Source organism: Peromyscus californicus, unplaced genomic scaffold (genome assembly GCF_007827085.1).
Source record: "Peromyscus californicus insignis strain IS unplaced genomic scaffold, ASM782708v3 Scaffold_19__1_contigs__length_69161282, whole genome shotgun sequence".
Classification (NCBI taxonomy): Eukaryota; Metazoa; Chordata; class Mammalia; order Rodentia; family Cricetidae; genus Peromyscus; species Peromyscus californicus.
This window is the reverse complement of record NW_026294491.1, coordinates 12177833-12192632: the sequence shown is the minus strand read 5'-3', so window position 1 is coordinate 12192632 and position 14800 is coordinate 12177833. Positions and strand designations below refer to the sequence as shown.

General features: G+C 42.0%; 1 protein-coding gene across 1 annotated transcript in view; it reads left to right on the top strand.

The window, feature by feature from the left end:
- The window catches only part of Specc1l (sperm antigen with calponin homology and coiled-coil domains 1 like), a 112648-nt gene that overhangs the window by 60353 nt on the left and 37495 nt on the right, over positions 1 to 14800 (top strand). The window contains exons 10-12 of the mRNA XM_052744695.1: positions 2355 to 2445; positions 11242 to 11325; positions 13922 to 14081. Of these exons, the coding sequence (XP_052600655.1) occupies positions 2355 to 2445; positions 11242 to 11325; positions 13922 to 14081 (335 nt within the window). The remainder of the gene's footprint in view (positions 1 to 2354; positions 2446 to 11241; positions 11326 to 13921; positions 14082 to 14800) is intronic.

Below are 14800 nucleotides of genomic sequence, written 5' to 3'. Positions count from 1 at the left end.
TATCTGTTACGTTTCATGTCTAAGACATCATTTTGTAACATCTTTTTAAAGATAGGAGGATTAAAAATATCTGTAACTAGAAACAAAACTCATTATAATGCTCTTTAATACATGGTTAGTCTGTCCAGTGTCTCTCAAGCCTAGCTGCACAGAAAACTACATGACGAGTTTAGAAACAGATTCCTAGACATCATCTTTGTGAATGGAATCTCTGGGACAGCACCAAGGTTGGGTGTGTTAGTTTCTTAAAAACTCTATGGGCAGGAATACTTCTTGTGATGTGGAATAGCAGGAGTTGTCACAAACAAATGGAAAGCTGGACAAAATGTAGGGAACATTGTTTTCAGACATTGCACCACTGTGGTCCCTGACAAAAATACCAACAGATGAGGGAAGTCCTACTGTGGCTCACATTGTTTTTCCGGAGGCAGTTTCTAGTTGGTGGTTTAGGAACCAACTTAGAACAGAGAAGGACAACCCAGTTAGATCTGAGGATACAAATCAACATTCAAGGAAAATGAGACCCATTATGTTTCACTGAAGAGAGATCAGAAAGTAGACAGAGTCCTGGGGTAGATTAGCTGATTTTCAGCACAAATGTCAGGATTGTTTAGTATGAGGATAGGAGTAGTCTACATAGGATTCTGATTAACTAGATATGTATATTACATACTGTCAGGTTTATTTAGTATGAGGGTAGGTATAGATTCGGAGTATGACTTACTGAAGTTGACCAGTAGACCCAAATGATAACAATATATATCTATATATATATATCTATAGATATATATATAGATATATCTATAGCTTATGGACAGAAACATTAGTGAAAATCTTTGTGTTCTTGAGCATGCAAAGGCTTCTTATTTAGGACCCAAAAATAACATGAGTCATAAAAGCAACTGATACTTGGGCATCAGGATTTTTAAAGTTTGACCCTAAAGCATATAAACAAAGGTATACTATATATAGGAGATTATATTCAAAATATTTACTTGTCTTAGAGAAGTATGCAATAACTTGAAGACAACATATAGTAAAGGGCAAACAATTTATATGTAAGCATATGAGAAGGTGTTCAGCATCATTAGTCATCGGGGAAATGGAAATGAAATTCACAGTAAGGTGTCAGTTCATATCATGGCCAAAATTAATGGTTAACGGTGTAAAGATGTAGAAAGCCGGGCCTTTTGCATAGGTCTTTTGGGAGAGTAAAATAAGTAGTTAGAAATTAGCTATGTTTAAAAAAAATATATGGCTGGGGTTGGGGTGTGGAGGCAGAGGCAGGTGAATCTATGTGAGTTTGAGGGCAGTTGAGTCTACATAGCAAGTTCCAGAACAGCCAGGACTATATAGTGAGATCTTATCTTTAGGTGTGTGTGTGTGTGTGTGTGTGTGTAAAGCTGGAGAAAAGCCAAGGAAATGAAAGTATAAGGAAGACGTATGGGCGACCTGTTACGTATATTATGGATTAAAGTAATAGTGGTGGGTATTTCAGGCTGCTGTATATGCCTTCATCAGGGGATAAGGAAACACCTAATACTGCTGTTGGCAGGGGTGCTAAGTTAAAGACCACCGGCCATACCAGGGCAATTATCAAATTATCAAGTGGGAGACAGGGTTGAGGTCTGTTTGGAACCAGGACAAGAAAAACCAATAAAACCACAATAGAAACACATCCATATTTCGGTTTGGAACCTAATTTTGTGTTCAGCACACTGTCATATGGTAGTTCAAGCATTCTCTTTAAACAGAGCAATAAAATTGTATTCAGAGTGCCAGAGGCTGTTGGGTCAGTGGTATGCATAACTATAAAGGGCCCAAAGAAGCATCCTTGTGGAGAGGAAGTGTCCTGTGTCTTGACTGTGTCAGTATTCTAGTTGTGATGTTTTAATATAGAATTATAAGGAAACCAAGTGAAGAGGATGCTGGCTTTTAAAACTGCATAGGAATATATATTTTCCTTATAATAAGTTTATTTACTTTTAAAAATGATTTATTTTTATTTTATATGTGTTTTGCTTGCATGTTTGTCTGTGTGGGGGTGTCAGATCTCCTGGAACGGGAGTTGCAGACAGTTGTTAGCTCCCATGTGGATTTGAGGAATTGAATCCAGGTCCTCTGGAAGAGCAGCCAGTGCTCTTAACTACTGAGCCATCTCTTCAGCCCCCAAGTTTATTTTTTTTAAGAGTACTGATCACCCATTATATGTGTGTGTCTATTATGTGTTTATATCCTCACTATAGCAGAACAAAGGAATTATGCATTGTTTGTAACTAAATATCTACTCTCTGAAGCATTTGTTTTCTCTGTGAGTTTCAATACTAGATTTAACATAACTGCTTTTATTTCAGAGACATTCCATAAGTGGACCAATCTCAGCATCCAAGCCTCTGACAGCCCTGTCAGATAAGAGATCAAACTATGGAGAAATTCCTGTACAAGGTACAGCTAATGTGTCCTTAACATTTCACTTTTTTGTTAATTTTTAGATTCTTTGGCTAATTAGCTTATTGTCTTGGTGCTGACATTATGCTTGACAACCTGGTCTATGTCTTTATCAAAAGTTTTTACTAATATGTCTTAACTGCAAGTAGGGAAATGAGTTATTAGTAAGTAAAGCTTTCATGACAAATGTATTTTTTTCTTTTGTTCTGAGACAAAGTCTTAGCCTTGAGCTGAGTTCTGGGTCTTCCTGCCTGATATCTAGAGTGTAGTGTTATAAGTGTGTGCCACCTTCCAGGCTGATGCCTTTTAAATTATAATAATAATACAGAGTGCATGTCACTGCAGGGCACTGTTTCACAGTTCTTCACAGAAAGTGTATTACTGTCACCCCCATTTTACAGACATAAAAAAAAGTTAAGACCCAACAACATGCTTTTAAAAACCCATACTTTAAGCTGGGCGGTGGTGGCGCACGCCTTTAATCCCAGCACTCGGGAGGCAGAGGCAGGCGGATCTCTGTGAGTTCGAGGCCAGCCTGGTCTACAGCGCGAGATCCAGGAAAGGCGCAAAGCTACACAGAGAAACCCTGTCTCGAAAAACCAAAAAAAAAAAAAAAAAAAAAAAAAAAAAAAACCCATACTTTAATATATAGGCACAGATAAAAGCAAAACAAAGGAAAAGATTTACCATGCAAAGCCAAATATGGCAGCACATGCCTGTGATCCCAGTACTCAGGTAGGCAAGGCGGGAAGACTGAGTTCTAGGCAAGCCTGGGCTACCTGGTCAGACCCCATTTCAGTGTGTCTGTAAGTTTAGACTGTTCAGTGTTAACGTGCTTGCTGCTGTGTCTGAGCTGAAGCCTGCCGTCTTGACAGGTATTCTCCACTTGCCTCGTCCTGTTCTTTTCCCCTGCTCTCTCTTGAGTCTGTTCACCATTTCTTACTGCTCTACTCTAGCTCCTTGTTAACATCCAGTTTTTAACTTGAAAATTTTTGTTGGGACTTGAAAGATGACTCAGCGGTGAAGAACACTTGCTGTTCTTGCAGAGGACGTGGGATTGGTCCCTAACTAGTTCCAGGGCACCCAGAACACTCTTCTGGCCTCTGTGGGCTCACATGCAGTTGTAAATTCATGCGTGCAGACAAAAACCGCATACTCATAAATAAAAATAAATCTTTTAAAAACTTGTTGGTTATTACAAGGTTTGTCAACCTTGGCTCTATTGATATTTTGGACTATGTAGATCTTGGTTTTGAGGGGTTGTGAAGGGTAGGGTGTTCAACAGTGTCCGTGACCTCCGCACACTGAAGGGTAAGCACCCACTAAGATAGTAGTAGTACTCACATAATCCCTCTGGGCAGCAAAATGTTTTTTGGTTGAGGGAATCTTGGAGCATGACTTTCACAGTTTTTCTTACTTTTTCTGATTTCTGTGGATAGGTGGAAAGTATAAGAAAATAAACTAGGAGAGCCTAGCTGATACTCCTTTTTTTTTTTTTTTAACCATTCCCATTAGATACTTAATAGGTTAATTATGTTTTAAATGCCCTGTCAGATAGCTAAAAATCAGTACCATATCTGAAACTGATCTTTTTTATTTTCTTTCTTTAAAAAAATTATCTTCTGTCTTGGAGTAGAGGGCTGGATATATTGGTGTTTTTCCTTGCCCCTTTTTAAAAAAATAGTTTTCCTTATCTAGCCCAGCGTGGCTTCACACATTCAGATGATCTTGTGTGTGTGTGTGTGTGTGTGTGTGTGTGTGTGTGTGTGTGTGTGTGTGTGTGTTGTGTGTGTGTGTGTGTGTGACAGACTGCTTATGGAGGTCAGAGGTCAGCCAGCTCTTTGGAATTTGGTTCTCTTTCCTCCTGCCGTGTGGTTTCTGGGGATGGAACTTAAGTGTGGTCAAGCTTGTACGACAGAGCCCTTTACCACTGAAACATCTTGCCAGTCATGGTCTCGGATTTTTAATCCCCCTGTCTCAGCCTCCTGTGTGTTAGGTTTATAGGTATAATCACATGCCCAGCCTTTTATCTTCGTATTTTTCTAGTTCTCTCTTGAAAGTTGAACATCTGTGAAAAGACCGATTTCTTTTATGCCTTTGGATGAGCACGTCTTTCCTTGCACTAGGTTTTTACTCTGGGAGTGGGAGTTCTCTACACAGGAGCTAGACTGCACTGAGGACTTACTGCTGTGGTGGTCGTCTCCATCTAGAACGGCTTCCACCTCTTCAGGTTGTGCTTGGAGTTGAAAGCAAGAACTGGTTTTCCAGAATCCCTTTTGAAAACAACTTTTTCAATGAATTCTTTGAAAGTGTCGTACAGTTTAGGTTCACCATATTCAACTCCAGCTCTTCCCCTAACTTCCTCCAGGACCCCCCCCCCACCTTCAGCTTCACACATTCTCCTCCTTTGTTTGAAATTTAATAACCATCACCTCGAGTTTGTCCTGTCTATGCACTGCTGGCTCTGTGGCCACCCACTGGAGCATGGTTGATGTACCAGGAGCGACACCCTTAAAAACTTGGCTCCCTCCATCTTCCTCGCCCCTCTCTGGTTTTCTTTTTTGAGACAAGGTCTCATAATAGCCCAGGATGACCTGAGAGTCGCCGTGCATCTGAGGACTTAAATTCTTCATCCTCTCTGCTTCCTAGGTGCTAGGATTATTGGAGTGTGCTAGTATGTCAGGCTGATAGAACCTCCGTTGGCTCCCCCTGCCAGCAGGAGGAGGTCCAGACAGACTCCTTGAATGAGTTCGCCTGTCTTTCTCTCCCGTGGAGCCTCCTCACCTGCTCCATTTCCCTTTGCACTTTCAGCATTGCTGGTCTGCTGGGCGTTAAGCCAGGAGTATATTCCCTTCTGCGTTTTCTTTTTCCTGTGTAAAAACTATTACTTATCTTTCTGATTTCAACCTCACTGTTACTGAAATGAGTAAGCTCAGTGTTTTACAAAGGAACACATGAACAAAATGAAAGTAATTTAGCAAGGCAGTTTCTCTTTCTTCAGAAGGGTCATCAGAACTTAAACAGGTCTAGTGAATGCTTCCACCAGAATAGCTTGTCTTTTATCTGTGCTGTAGGTGGCATCTCGTCCCATTGGTGGGAGGTCGGCTTCACAATTTGATGCGATCGGTTAATGAGGGTGCAAAAGAGGGCCGAGGGTTCTTGTTGGACTAATTATTTTTGATAGAAAAACTTTCTCACAATTCTCTCCCTTTCTTATACAATTTCTTTTTATCACCCACGTCCCTTCTGAAAAGGTAATCCTAACTGCTCTTATGGAATTGGGGCAATGACCGATCTGGCTTCTTCTAGCTGGATGGGTTAATTGGGCATGGCACTCAGGGTCTACCCTTCCAGGAGCAGTCTAAAAGGCCCTAGGTACATTAGTAGTTTTATTTCTGTAACAACCAGGTGTAGGGAGAACTGAAGTCCTTGACTGGTGCCTGGACAAGGTGTGAGGAGAACTAAACAGAGTTGTTGGCATCACGAGTCCTCGGCCGAAAACCAGGAGAAGCCAGAACAGAGGACCAGTTTCAGATGTTCAAATTAAAGTGTTTTGGTGAGCTCACAGGAGCATCCATCAGTTGGGCTCCTCTTCCTTTTCCTTTGGCTTCTAAGGCTGCTCTCCGGAGCACCAGATCCAGAGTTTGTTTGCAGGTACTTTGATAACTGTGGAATGGTTACAGTCATAGTGTGAGGTCCTTCTATCATGGCTCCTAGTGAGGGAGAGTGAGAACTTTAACTGTAACTTTATTTTTAGGTCAAAACAGTAGTGGGCCTGTCTTGTAGGTAGGCAGGTACTGCAGTGTTGAATTGAGCCAAGGTCTGAAATCTTATATCTGAGTAGCATTTTTCTTATAAAGAGGGAAATCACTGCTGAAATATTGTTGTCTAAATAAAGCTCATATGGATTTCAGTTTAATATCTAGTGAGTGCAGTGCCTTGAACTGTTAAACATACTAGTCATTTTAGTTTTTGGTTATTCTTTTCTGTTGGGTGTTTAAGATTATAGTCTGTGTGTGTGTGTGTGTGTGTGTGTGTGTGTGTGTGTGTGTGTGTGTGTGTGTTTGTAGGGCAGTTGGGGGTTCTGGTCCTCAGGGGATCACTTGGGTTTTGGAGGAGACCTTCCTTTTGTTCTATCCTCAGAGGCCTTGCATGACTGTGACTTCACTTGGAATTATAGAGAAAAGCATTTCTCTGTTTACCCCTTCTCTTTGTAGACTACACTGTGTACATACTGTTGAACTATGGGGCTTTGTACATTCCCAGGTAAACCTTATAAAAAACACAAGACAGTCTTTATACAGCATATAGATCGATCTACCATAGCTGTGCTGTTTGTTTTGGATGAGCATAAGTAGCAGGTAGAAACACCTGATACATAATAAAGCATCATTAAGTTGGTTATTTATATCATCCAGAAGAGTCCAGCTAAGGAAGCCCTGTTAAAGCTGTGACACTGGAGTTAAAAGAACTTAGGAAGACATAGTGTAGCTTGAGTTTTCCTGCCTGGCCCACAATCAGGACAAATCTCTCTCACCTGCCAGTCCCACAGCCACTTAAACCCGACCAAGTAAACACAGAGACTTATATTGGTTACAAACTGTATGGCCGTGGCAGGCTTCTTGCTAACTGTTCTTACAGCTTAAATTAATCCATTTCCATTAATCTATACCTTGCCACATGGCTCATGGCTTACCGGCATCTTCACATGCTGTTGGTCATCGTGGCGGCTGGCAGTGTCTCTCTCTCTCTCAGCCTTCCACTTCTCAGCTTTATTCTCCTCCTTGTCCCACCTACACTTCCTGCCTAGCCAATGGCCAATCAGTGTTTTATTTATTGACTAATTAGCAACACATTTGCCATACAGAACATCCCACAGCAACATAGTACCAGCCTGTTCTTTGGCCTCTCCATATACCTGTACTGGGAAAGTAAAAACAAATGCCAGGATTTCCAGGGCTCCATGGAGCAAAAACAGAATCCAAAAACTATCATGGATGCTCAAGAAGAGAAAGAATACTCTGTTTTGGTTAGAGAAAAGCAGCCTTGAAAACTCTGGGCAGAAAGAGCAGGCATTACGAGCCAGCATGGCCTGTATCTCCAGCCTTCCAAACAGGCTGATTTCTTTGTCACCAGCTGTTGTAGCTGCCGGTCCTTGGCAGCCTGTCGAGCACCTGGCTATCTACCCATCGGGTTGCGATTTGTGCTCTCCCTAGTTCTCCTTAGGCTGTTGCAAATTCCCACGACCTTTCCAAGTCCAGCCATTTTGATGTCAGTTCTCTTTGACAGTTGGCTAGCATTGGAAGCACATGGCTGGGAAAACACTTAATCCCATCTGGACATTAGTGAATACATCATGTAAAACAGTGTGTTAAATTAAAACAAAAAAAATTAAAAGAAAACAACAATGTAGGGGTCTGGGTTACCTCCTTAATCTGATATAAAAAGGGTTGACCTTATCACTTGGCAGTTCAGCCCGTATTGGAGTCTCCTCTGTCTTTTCCCTCTGGTGGGTGATGGAAGACTAAGTGTTCCCATTGTTGGGCACTCAACTTCACAGTCTGACACACTGGCTAATGAAGTAAGGGGGAGGAGTAGACCCTTCTCAGGCTGCTTTTGATAGAAAACAGACCAGTCAGCCTGTTTCTCACAAGTGCTGTCGGTCTCCTTAGTGTTTTCTAGACGCCTCAGACCGATCTCCTCAGCTGTTGGGTCCCAGAGCCATGGCCTCTCCTCCTTCCTTGACTGCTTTATTCACAGCAGCAGTTGTCTGATGGCTGCTCTAGATTCCAGGGTCCGTGAGGGCAAGTTTTTGTGTCCTTTCTTTGACCTGCGCACTAAGCTGAGTGCCCAGCAAGTGGTAGATGCCCAGATGATTTTTGTTTAGTGAATAAGATAAAGATAAGGCTGGTGGGGTTTCCCGTCAGGTAAAGATGCCTGCCACCAAGTCTGGGGATCCAATTTCAGTACCTGGAACCTGCATGATGGAAGGAGAGAACCAACGTCCCTAAGTTATCCTGGGACTTCCACATGTGGAAGAATTGAAGACTACTAAAAACAACAACACAGGGACAGGACTAGCTCCAGAGGTCAACATGGTAGAATCTCTTACCATAAAACATAATACAATAATCCTATTTCCTGAAGAGGGCTAACCCAACACTTTACCTGAAGATGGAGAGCAGCCTGCTTACTACAGACATAACTGGACCTGTGTGTTTACTGTGGCAGGTGTGTCTTAGCTTGGGGTTTGGAGTGAAATACTTTAAGAAATGCCAATAGACAGCTTTCTGACTGTTGAGTTACTGCAGATGATTTTGCTTTTTGTACTGGGGATGGAGCCTGGGGTCTTTCTTAACCTGTCAACCGGGGACTTGGGCGGCTGATGCAGGAGAACAGAGTTTAAGACCATTCTGGGCCATATAGTGAGCTCCTGCCTCAAAAATTAGAGAGAGAGAGAGAGAGAGAGAGAGAGAGAGAGAGAGAGAGAGAGAGAGAGAGAGAGGAGAAGTAAATAGATAGATAGATTAGTTTTCGGTACATCTTTAGAAAGCGCAGCTGGGTTGTGGCAGGACCACATGCGAAATGAGACACAGGTATGGACCTTAGACATCAGCATGAAAAAGACAAGTGGGTGGAAGTGTCAGGCCCTCAGTTTCGTGGACGTTTTCCCAGCTGTGTACATGAAGGGTAAGATTGAATAAGGGGCACTGTCACACAGGGAGTGACCAGGCTGTTAACCGCCACCCATAACCAACACTCCTTGTTTTGCAGTTTGAGATGGGGTTGTATTGTATAGCTGGCCTGGGACTCTCTATTTAGACCAAGCTAACCTTGAACTCACAGAGACTCATCTGCCCTGCTGAAATTATGTGTGCGCCACCACACCTGGCTAGACACTACTTGTTTTGTCTTTTTGACTTTTGCCTTACTTTCTTAATTTGCTATGTTGTTCCTTGGGAGACAAGATTTATAAGGAAATAATCCTTCAGTTCATAATTGATTTAATTTAAAATATTGATTAGAGTTCAGTTCGTAAAATACTCTCTGTGCAAGTCTGACGTCTTCAATTCAACCCCCAGCACACATGTGAGAAACTGAGCATGGTGCTGTGTACACTTTAAGCCCAGCACTGGGGAGGCAAAGACAGGCAGATCCTTGGGGCTCACTGACCAGCCAGCCACTCAGTGGCAAGACCCAGGTACCAGGGAGAGATCCTGTCTCCCAAACCAAGGTGGATGGCTCCTGAGGAACCATACCTGATGGTGACCTCTGGCCTTCATGTTTGTGTACAGACACACACACACACACACACACACACACACAATTAAAAATACAATATATTTTTAAAAAGAAATCATTTGAAAACAATGCTATATGCCATTACTTTTCACATTATGATGTTTTGTTTTGTGTTGCCTTGTTTTTTTCTAGACAGTGTTTTTCTGTGTAGTTTTGGTGCCTGTCCTGGATCTTGCTCTGTAGACCAGGCTGGCCTCGAACTCACAGAGATCCACCTGGCTCTGCCTGCGCCCCCACCCCCCCAGTGCTGGGATTAAAGGCATGTGCCACCACCGCCCAGCACATTATGATGTTTTAAGAGAGCTGTCATTTAAATTGGTAATTCCTTTGGTTTTCCCTGTTTATTTTTGGTTTTTGGTTGTTGTTGCCAATCATTGAACCCAGGGCCTCATGCATGTTAAAACATGCTTTGTTGTTGACCTGCTTTTCTAGCCACTAAATAGTTAATATGTTTAAAAAAAGAAATGGGCGGGCATCCTTGGAAAGCAAGGCTAATAATAGTCTTTATTAAATACAGGCATTATTGTTTAGTTTTACACTAGTCACTCATCCCTAGCAAATCAGTTCTTGGCTAGACAGAACACATGCATTCATGTCTGCTAGCCCGAGAACAGCCTGTTGGGTTTGTAGTCCTAGATACGACGTGTGCAGGAAGAGAGAAAAGCAGGGACAAAAAGATTGCCCTAAACTGAAGAGACTCCTAAGACAGCTTGTGTTCAAGAACCAAGCTGAAGCCACAATAGAGGCAGCACCGATTGTGTCCCTCCAGCTGCTCAGGAGAAAAGACTAGACTACCCCTCATACTAGAACCCACAGGCGGTAAAAACTCTCAGACACCATCCTCCTCCCTGGGGGAGCCCCGTCCCTCATGCCCTGTTGTCCATGTACCCCATATCTTACCAAACCAAGCTTACTTTTTCTTCTAATTTGTGTCTTTGCTCCTATTATTATGTGGCTGAAATGCAGTTCCCAACCTTTTTTTTTTTTGCTAGTAAGGCCCAGCTTAATACCATTGTTTTTCAACCCCTGTCTCTTCCTTCTATGGCTGCATAGTGTGTTGCTATTATGGAATTCTATCTATACCATCTGGGTCTGTCTATGGATACATGTAATGTGTGATGTCCCCTTTAACTAGGCACAGAGGGGCAAGGTTTATTTAGTTTGTTCCTTAGGCCCATGTGAGAAGTGACCTCTTAATTTTGATTAATTGGCTTTGAAGACCCAAGTGGCACAAAATGATTTAGAAACAGTCACCTGTGTAGCATGTCTCACTGTCATCTCTAGAAATACATTATTGACTTGGAGTGTTTTATATGGTCCTTGTCTAGGGAGGTTATGTTTTAATAAACGTGCTGTTTGGGGGCTGGAGGGGTCTTGGATTAGGAAGAGGGATGATGGGCCTCAAGGTTAAGAAAGTAGAAGTCACCTTTCTTGTTCTTCTACCACCTCAGTGTTCATAGTTCTTTGTTGTGCCCTTTCCACTTTGTACAGAGCATTTATTAAGAACATCTTCAACTAGCCGACCTGCTTCTCTACCAAGAGTTCCTGCTATGGAAAGTGCCAAGACCATCTCAGGTAATGACTTTTATCTGTAAATTATTTTAAAAAACTCCTCTAAGCCGGGCGGTGGTGGCGCACGCCTTTAATCCCAGCACTCTGGACGCAGAGCCAGGCAGATCTCTGTGAGTTCGAGGCCAGCCTGGTCTACAGAGCGAGACCTGGGAAAGGCACCAAAACTAAACAGAGAAACCCTGTCTCAAAATGCAAACAAAAACAAACAAACAAACAAAAACTCCTAGAAGTTTTCAGTTGCCTACATTGTGGTAGATGACATGTTGAAGGCACATCTTTGTGAAAGTTGATGGAGTTAGGTGTGCAATGACTGATTTGAAGAGTTAGTCAAAACACACCAACAATGTATAATAAAGCCACCCTACAGCTATGACATTGAAGGCTTACTGTGTTTTTGTTCTGGGATAACTTTTCTGTTTTTCAGTTATTCATACTATTTTCCCTCGTGGTCCTTTCAATTGTACCTGGAAAGGAAACTCCTGATAACCCGCCTTGGTATGGCTAATGTCCTCCATTACATGGAGTGTGTTCGTACACCTGCTTTCTTTCCGCTCGCCCTCGTTCCCGGCTTACTATAAATGAAGGCTTTCATCACTTACATAAAATGTTGATCTCATCCCAGAGTCTTAGCATATCACTTTAAACACTTACTGATTTAAGACAAACAAAATACTTGGCTGGGGGGGGGGATAGCTGTAAAATTTTGCTTAAAAAAACATGTAAGTATGTTATTCTAAGGTCATTTAATAGGAGAAAGCATCTGCCCCGTCTGGATCTTTAAGGAAACACTATTTACTAATGCTGCCTGTGTTTGTCCTGAATTCGTCCAGACCTTGTTAGCCAGAGTGGGTGTGGCAGGCAGAGTGGGGTTGTGGCAGGCAGAGTGGGTGTGGCAGCATACACCTGTGCTCACTTGCAGAGGCTGAGGCAGGAAGGCTGCAGAGTTCCAGGGCAGTATTTTGTTTTTCTTGTGTCAGACTTGCAAAATTAAAGATGATTGACTTGGTAACTTGTAGTTTTCTGTCTTACTGGTGTGTGTTTGACGCTGTAGCCTGGCCTAGAACTGGGTCCAGCTCTGTGGATAACCGTCCTTCCCTTTGCCCGTTAGCAGTATTAAGCTCCATTTAGAAGGGGTGTGTGTTTTTAATTGTGAATGCTGGGTAGGGGTGAGTAGTTGCGAACATCGCTCTGGCTCTTGGCTGTGTTTGTATAGTACCCATTGTGTACCTGGTAGAACCCTGCAAATGCTACATGGGAACAAGGCACTTGTTCACAAAAGATGGGGTCCAGTGTGTGTTTCCACTACCAACCTTTTCACAGATTTTCATTTTTTATAATAATGTCTCACTCTGTAGCCCAGACTGACCTCAGGTTCATTGGTAGTCCCTCCTGCCTCAGTTTTGAAAGTACAGGCATTCTAGATATAAACCCTCATCTGTATAAGTGTTTTAAGTGAAAAGTAGATACTCGTCCAGTCATCAGTAAGATCAAGTATTAGTTCTTCCCTCCCACAATATTTGTTCTTTAGGAATCTTCAAAAGAAAAATCTCAAGAACTCAAACTAAGAAAATTTAAAACATGTATATCACTTTATACTTCTTAAAGATGTGTAATTATAATTTTTTCAATATATACACTACATTTAAAAACATTTGATAAGGCATTCTGGCTTTTTCTCTAAGAAAAACATCTAGATGTCAAAAAATAAAATAACTCTATCTTTCTAAGATATTTTCTTCTCCAGAGTTGTCATACCTTTTTTTTATTGAAATAGATTTCATACAGTATATTCTGATTCGATTTTCATGTACTATATTCTGATACTCCCCTGCTCCAACTCCTCTCAGACCCTCCCCCACTTCCCCACCCACCCAAATTCACACCCTTCCTTTCTCTCACATTAGAAAACAAACAGGCATCAGTAATAATAATAATTAAATATAAAATAAAAACAAACCAGAATAAGGCACAACAAACAGGAAATAAAGAGCCAAGAAAAGGCACGAGAAACACATACAGAAGCTGAGACACACACATTCTCAACCACACAGAAACCTTCTGTGTTTATTCATTGCACATGATACCATGTTTCATAAGGATTTCATTTCAACTATAAGTTGATCATATCCCCCCTCTTCCTCCAGTTCCCTTTCTTTGTTTCCCTTTAGCTCTGTTTGTCCCCTAGATAGTTTGTTTCATGTCATGTGTAATGTACTTCTGTGATTTTATGACCTGTATAGCATCTAGAAACCGAAAAATGAGAGGAAACATATATTAGCTTTTGTTTCGAGATCGTCTTACCTAGAGTCTAACCTTTCCCTGCAAATGATGGAACTTTGTTCTTTTTGGCTGGGAAAAAAAAATTCTGTGTATATACAACTACAGCTGCTTTACCCTTTCCTCTGTGTTAGATGGCCTGAGTTGGTTCCATAGCTCAGCTAATGTGACTAGAGCTGCAGTCCACATTGACATACAAGTAACTGTGATATGTTGATTTGAACAGCTATTAGTTGTAGCTTTAGCTTGGTGTGAAGCCTCCATAGTGAGCTCCACAGTGGCTGGAACTGGTTTATATTCATGGTGATTCATTCTCTCACAGTGTCTCGACGAAGTAGTGAAGAAATGAAACGGGACATCTCTGCATCTGAGGGAGCATCACCAGCCTCTCTCATGGCTATGGGCACCACATCACCCCAGCTCTCCCCTCTCTTCCTCTCCCCACGGCATCAGTCACTCCAAGCACCCCGGAGCCGAATAAGGTAAGAACCGTCCTGTTTATCTTTCCTGGCCTTTCAGAGTGAAGGATTGGCTTAGAGTGCTGTCTGAGCTCTCCCCTTTCTGTGTTGTGTTATTCAGAGTCGACTTTTGTTTTGTTTTTAAACTAGAAATGTAAGTGTAGGACATGCCATTTTGAGTACCAACATGAAGGTCAGAATGTTTCAAACTTTCGATTTTTCAAATTAGAGATGTTCTACTGGTAAATTCTTTGTAAATACCCTGGTGCTTGCTTTTGGGGAGGGTGTAGTTCAGTGGTCACATACCTTGTTTAGCATGTGTAAAGGCCTTGGGTTCGATTCCCAGTGTCATAAGTAAAGAAATGAGGTTAAGGGAGGAGGAAGAAAAAGAAGCCATACACGTGGATTCAGGGCATGCCTACAGTCTCAGCATTCAGAGGACAGAGGCAAAAAGACTATAAATATGAGGCCAACCCTTGACCACATAGTGAGACTCTGTCTAAAAAACATTAAATAAAAAACAAGCTGAAAAAAGCTCTGAAATCTGAAATGCTTTCCAACCATGTGTTATGAAGTTGAACCTCGGGCATCCTGGTAGAATATTAGAGAAGGCTTGCTAGGGCCTGAGCTAGAACCTGGGTGAAGCCTTAAGGATTGTGGATAGCGACATCATTGGCAGGATAAATAACATAAATAAATGTAGGAAGGGGATGAATAAGCATGAAGTCAGGGCATGTGATCCG